Source organism: Accipiter gentilis, chromosome 17, assembly GCF_929443795.1.
Source record: "Accipiter gentilis chromosome 17, bAccGen1.1, whole genome shotgun sequence".
Taxonomy (NCBI): Eukaryota; Metazoa; Chordata; class Aves; order Accipitriformes; family Accipitridae; genus Astur; species Astur gentilis.
Genome location: NC_064896.1, coordinates 1,879,083 through 1,885,254, shown reverse-complemented (window position 1 = coordinate 1,885,254; position 6,172 = coordinate 1,879,083). Strand labels below are relative to the sequence as shown.

The 6,172-nt window shown below is 59.7% G+C and overlaps 1 protein-coding gene across 1 annotated transcript; it reads left to right on the top strand.

Moving 5' to 3' along the window:
* The first annotated feature begins 4,135 nt into the window (after positions 1-4,135).
* LOC126047254 (gap junction beta-5 protein-like) lies at positions 4,136-4,972 on the top strand. The gene has a single exon (XM_049820652.1). The coding sequence runs from the start codon at positions 4,136-4,138 to the stop codon at positions 4,970-4,972; it is 837 nt and encodes a 278-aa protein (XP_049676609.1).
* The last annotated feature ends 1,200 nt before the right edge of the window (positions 4,973-6,172 follow it).

Genomic DNA, 6,172 nt, shown 5'->3' with positions numbered 1-6,172 from the left:
TTCACCTGTGTAGAAGTGAAGCAGAGACCTCGGGACCTGCCTGGTCATTGTGGTGCCCGAGAAAAGGGTTTTCTGGGACCCTGCGAGTCCCTGGAGCTGGTGAAGCTCGGCAGATGGTCCTGGAGAACGGCCACACGCCCATGGGGTCCTTCTCCAAAGACAGGACCCAGACAGCTCACTCTTCACAGCACAAAAGTAAAACACATTTCTTTCCTTGACTATTATTTTTAATCCAAGCCAATAACCCCCAAACATGTGCTGGCCACCCGGCACGCCCCAGCCTGGCTGCTGGCATCCTCAGCAAAGGCACCCGATCCTGGAGATGGGCTGGAGAAAGTGGGATCGTGTCACCTGCATGGTGTTGGGCAGCCAAAGCTGCAGGAGCTGCTGGTGGAGGGACGGGAGATGTTTTGAAATCTCACCCACCAATGCCCTTAGCTTCCCGGGGAGCGGAGCAGCTTCCAGCTCTGCTGAGGGGGAGAAGTAACAGGCGCAAGGTTTGCTGTGCTTCACGTCTGCAAAATCTGTCAAGGAAGGGACCAAAAGGACCAAAAAAGCTCTGAATATTACTGCTGTTATTTTACAAAGTGGAAAAACTTTTCTTGCAATTCCAAAACCTTCAAGGAAAAACAACGTGCCGGTGGCCCAAGGAAGCGTTTTGCTTTTCTGCAGCAACTTCTGTCTGACAGCAGCAGAACTCCCTGCAAAGTGGGCAGATCGGACAGAGATGTCCCATGCATGGTACGTACTCCCATGGGTTTTTTGAGCTGTGGCATCCTCAGACGGCAGGCAGAGTAGCGCCAGTGGTCTCATCCACAACAGACATCAGCACAAAGCACTGGTGCCCTGGAGGAAACCCTGTGCCTCGGTGTGTGCAGCAGGAAAATGGGTATAATCCTATTTACCTGCCTCATCTGGAGCTGGCTGTGGTGTTTGATTCATGTCAGGAGCTCGGCTGGTGACTCCTGGATGAATGACGCTATATAAATGCAAAGTGTTATTAATATTTCATGTTGTAGTGAAAATGTACTAATGGGGCTTGTTCCTGGAAGATAAAGTGATGCCATTAATACACCTCCGTGTCCCCAGCACCGCGGACTCGTGCGGGCTGGCTGCTTTTGGCTGGCAGAGGGTGCAGCCTTTGGCATCCCCCTTCGGCCTCTGGGAAACTGAAATTTCCAGCAAATTTAAGCAGTGGGACAGCAGCTCTGGCTGCGGGAGCTCGGTCTCCGCCAGCCCAAAGGCAGAGGATGGATGCACCACTGTCCGCTGTGGCTCTCGCTGGCCGGTGTCAGCCCCGTCTGCTGCTTGGGAGGGAAAGACGGCAGCAGAGCAGCTCCTGCCTCTTGCTTCACCTCACTCTGTGGTTTTCTCTCACCCTATTATTTTTATTTTTTTTTTTTGTCCCTCCACCAGGTATTTGCCAGGCAGATGGGGCTGAGCTCTGCTCCGGCTCAGCCGGACAGTCCCACCGAGCGGGTTGCAGAGGGAAGCTGTGCGGCCACTCACCTTCTCCTCCTGCCATCAAAGCAAGGCAGGGGGACGGGGTGGGGGGCACGGCGGCCGTGGCCACGCTCCCAGGACGGCCGTCGAGTGCTGTAGAGGGGTGGAGGTGTGCTCTGCCTGGAGCCCAACGCCAGCAGAAACTGCCTATCACATCTGGCAGCTCCCCAAAAGAGGGGATTTTAACCCAGAAAGCCGCAAGCCACGAGAGCTCCTTCAGACATCCACAAGGCTGGGGGGGGCCTGGGGCAGAATGTCCCCCTGCCCACCGCTGGGTGCTGGCAGGATGGGTGCTGCTCCGTGCCCTCCCTGCCTGCCTGCTGGGGGACGTAGCCCCCAGGAACCCCTTTCCCAGCACAGCCACCACACAGGCATGTTAAAAAAAATATAAAAATGGGCTTGTTTGATTTCAAACTGCAGAACTCTTCCCTGGAGCCATCCGCAAACAGTGGTAATTTACTTTACAGCTGTTTAGATTTGTTTCTCTACCTTTTTTTTTTTTTTTTTTAAACCCAGCAGAATTGCAAATGAAACGTGTGTAAGCTCCTCAAACGACTCCAGCCGTACCTGAGCTCTTGCACCCCACGCAGCAGCACCCGCTCCTTGAACTCCCACCCAGCCGACCCTCACCCCTGCGCCCTGCTCCGTGCTCCCTGCAGCACCCCGGAGCTGCGAGCCAGCGGTCAAACCTTGCACAGGGGTTCTCTGAACCGGGGGGCATCATCTTGGGAGGGCTCCCGGGCTCTGGCAACGGGGAGGGGGTGATGGGGAAGAGACTTGCGTCAGCTTGCAGGTGAGGGGAGCACAGGAAAAGTGGTTAATGAATTCCCAGTGAAAGAATCAACTGCCGCCCGCTCGTCGGAAGGTGGGGAGGGGGGAAGGCTCTTTTTTAAGTTATTGCCACGGTGCAAAGTTTTGAGTAAAAAAGGGATTATAAAGGGAGGTGTTTGGCTGAGCGGCTCTCGGTGCCTCGGATGGGGGCTCCCAGGGCTTCGGCCACGTCACCTCTGCAACTCCGACCGAGGGAAGATGGGCGCAGGGAGGGGGTGAAGGGATCCCAGACTGTGCTGGGCACCCTGGCATCCCTGCAGCAGCTGAGGGCAAGATGTCCCCAAGCACCCGCCCTTGCCCACCGTCAGGCAACTGATGCAGCCCTTCCCTGCACGGCAGCAGGATTGGGCCCCCCCACGCTGCGGGGCAGCCTTCGCCCCAAGGTAATCTGGCAGCCTATGGGACATGTGGGGATCTGCCTTGAACCCCATTCCTTCCCCCTGGGAATCTCCTCCTCGCTCCCAGGAACCCAGGGATGACTCACGTGGCGCCGGCACCTCTCACACCGGGCGATGCGCTCCTGCCGTGGGCAAGCACCGACCGGCACCAGCGCCGGCCTCGGCAGAGGGACGCCCCGTAGGTAAGCGGCATGAAAATACTCCTCTTCTGCAGCCCCCGGCCCTTGGTAAGATGGTGCTGAGGCTGGGGAAGGTGCATCTGCTGCAGGGTGCATGTCGCAGAGCCCGACCTGACGCCGGGGTGATGGGCGCATTCTGGGCTGCTGCTGGAAGCGTGCACGGGGAAGGAGAAATTGAGGGTTGTGAGCGCGTCCCTGGGGATCAACCGGGTGAGATGGGAGCTGCCGGCTCCCATGGGAAGTATGTGCCCGGGGAGCGTGTGTGGCTGCCCCAGCCCTGCAAGCAAGCGTGTTGCATGGGCCAGGCTGTGCAGAGCGGTGGGATGCATTCACCCCCAAGAGCTCTGCCAGAGAGAGGGAATCTTGTTATTTTACTGATAGGTACAATGTTTAAGGAGAGTCGGTGCCAAACGCAGCCCCGGGGAGTCCTGCTCGTCTGCGGCCCCATGCCGCGTGGGATGCGTTTATCCGGCACGACGCAATCTGGGGTGAAATCAGCTGCTCAGGGTCCTGGGGCTGGTACGGGCTGAGATCAGCGGATGACAAGCGGTTGTTGTGGCCGCCCAGCCCTGGGTCAGCGCCTCGGCATTGCCTGGGGCCGTGCAGCCCCCCCAGCTCGCCTGCAGCCTCGGCTTACTGGTGTCCACTCGCCACGCCGTGCTGTGTCCGGCACGGCCTCCCTCCGGCGCATGGGCACGGTGCGGTTGGCGCAGGGCTTCTCCCACGCTTCCCCGGTGGGAGAACGGAGGCGACGGCAGATTCCAGCGATGGGAGAGGACGGAGCTGCCGGGTGAGTCATGCCCCGGCTGCTCCTGTTTGTTTTCTGCCTGGGCCAGGCCTGGCAACGTAAGGAAAATTAAAAACAAATACCTGGGCAACGAGGCGAGAGATGGGGCGGGATGGCAGAGGGCTGAGCCGCGGACGGTAGCGGGTGGTGGTTGAAGGATGCTTTTGCCGTGGCAGAACCGGCACGCTTTGCCGGGTCCCCGTGACCCCCATGGAGGGGGACGGTGGTCTGCGAAGACGCGTCGCCCGGACCAGTTCTGTGCTGGGGTACGTGTCGGTGCGTGTCCCCACATGCGAGCAAAGGTCAGAGACGGTCCCCAAGGAGCGCATCTCGGTGCTTTGGGGCACACAGGTGGTCCGATGGGGACCTCTCGCTGCTTCTTTGGTGTCACTGTGTCTTCTCTCTCCTCCCAGGCTAGCTAACAGGATCGGGGGACCATGAACTGGGGGGTGTTCGAAGGGCTCCTCAGTGGGGTCAACAAGTACTCCACAGCCTTCGGCCGCATCTGGCTCTCCGTGGTCTTCATCTTCCGCCTGCTGGTCTACGTGGTGGCGGCCGAGCAGGTCTGGAGCGACAACCACAAGGACTTTGACTGCAACACGCGGCAGCCAGGCTGCACCAACGTCTGCTACGACCACTTCTTCCCCGTCTCCCACATTCGCCTCTGGGCCCTGCAGCTCATCCTGGTGACCTGTCCATCCCTCCTGGTCATCATGCACGTGGCCTACCGGGAGGCCAAGGAGCAGAGGCACCGTGCCGCCGGCGGGGGTGACGGCCGCTGCATCTACCCCAACCCCGGCAAGAAGCGGGGGGGGCTGTGGTGGACCTACCTGCTCAGCCTCATCTTCAAGGCTGGCGTGGACGTGGTCTTCCTCTACATCTTCTACCACCTCTACAAGAACTACACCCTGCCCCGGCTGGTGAAGTGTGAGCTGCCTCCCTGCCCCAACATGGTGGACTGCTTCATCTCCCGGCCTACCGAGAAGAACATCTTCACCCTCTTCATGGTGGTCACTGCCTGCGTCTGTGTCATGCTGAGCCTCGTCGAAGCCGCCTACCTGATCGGCAAGCGGTGCCGCGAGTGCCTCCTGGCCGGCAGCGGGGACGGCCATCAGCACGGCCAGGACTGCGCGCTCTCCCACACCGAGCCCGTGGGCATGGTGGGGCAGGTTTTCCACGGGGCGGATTACAAACCTCCCACGGTCTCCATCCCCCCCACGGCCTCCAGCCCCAGCACGCTGTCCGAGGAGGAGGAGGAGGAGGCTCTTCCCTAGAGGTGCCTGGGGGAAAGAAGGAGCCGCTCATCTGCCCTGCACCCTCCTCCTCCTCTTCTTCCTCCCACATCCCCCCCGGTGCAGGAGCCCTGGGGGTGGCAGAACCTCGGAGTCAGGCTGTGCTCAAAGGCTCTCTGCCTCTCCCATCCTGGGGAAGGCACGTTACATCATTCTGCCGAATTTGGGGTAAACCCGGGTGCTGCAGGACACATGCGGTCCCCGAGAGCCGACAGGGACAAGCAGCTCCGTGGTGGCTGTGAACTGCCAGTGGTGCCCTGAGGTCGAGCCTGTCCCAGCCGGTCTGGCTTAGCTGGTCCTGAGGGTATCCTTGCCATGAATAAAAATTTCTGTCCCTCAGAAATGATGGCCAGATTGGTTGTTCTCCTGCTTCTTGGGCACAACACTGCCAAGAGGGGAGCAAGGGCTGCATCACCCCTGGAAAGGCATCGCTCCCACGGGCAGCTCCGGGCTGGGTTTGGACCAGCCGCGGTGACAAACAGCTGGCTGCTGGCTCGGGTCTGCTGGAGAAAAGCCACTGAAAATTGGAGAAGTCCCTGGAGCTGGGCAGGAGGGATGGCTTTGGCCAGAGAGGGGGAGTGCTGCGGCTCGGCGGGTGGTTTTTGGGACGCACGGGATGTTACGAGGTCTGCGCTGCCCGGAGAAGGGCTTGTCCTTGCACCCAGCAAGTCAACAGCAAAACTCCTGCTGCATTCACCAGGCACTGGATGCAGGCGAGGAAGGAGGACAGCTTAATTCTCTCCCTGTAATCCCAGGCTTTAAAAAAAGAAATTCTTGATTTAAGATAGGCTACTGGGCACAGGCAGGCACACCCAGACGTGTGAACGTCCCCGGGGACACAGAGGTGGCAGAGCTCTTTGCAGCCGTGGGCTGCCAGGGACAGGCTGGAGCAATTTAAAAATGTCACAAATTTTCAAACCAGCCTGGAGGTGGCAGGGGAGAGGGACCAGCCAGGACGGGCACCCTTGAGCCCCCCCAGGAAACCCCTCTTCCTATCCCTCACCCTACGTAAGCTGCACCACAAGTGTCAGGGCCATTTCAGACTGATGTGATCGTCATTAATAACAGTCATTAGCTGAGTGGGGACAAGAGCATGTGCTTGATGCAGCAGCCACCTTGGCGAAGCACGGGGGTGAGGATCCGGCCGGGCAGGCAGAGCCCGCTGTGGGCTGCCAGCTCTTC

Coding starts and splice junctions, on each gene's coding strand:
- LOC126047254 (XM_049820652.1), top strand. CDS start 4,136: ATGAACTGGGGGGTGTTCGAAGGGCTCCTCAGTGGGGTCAACAAGTAC.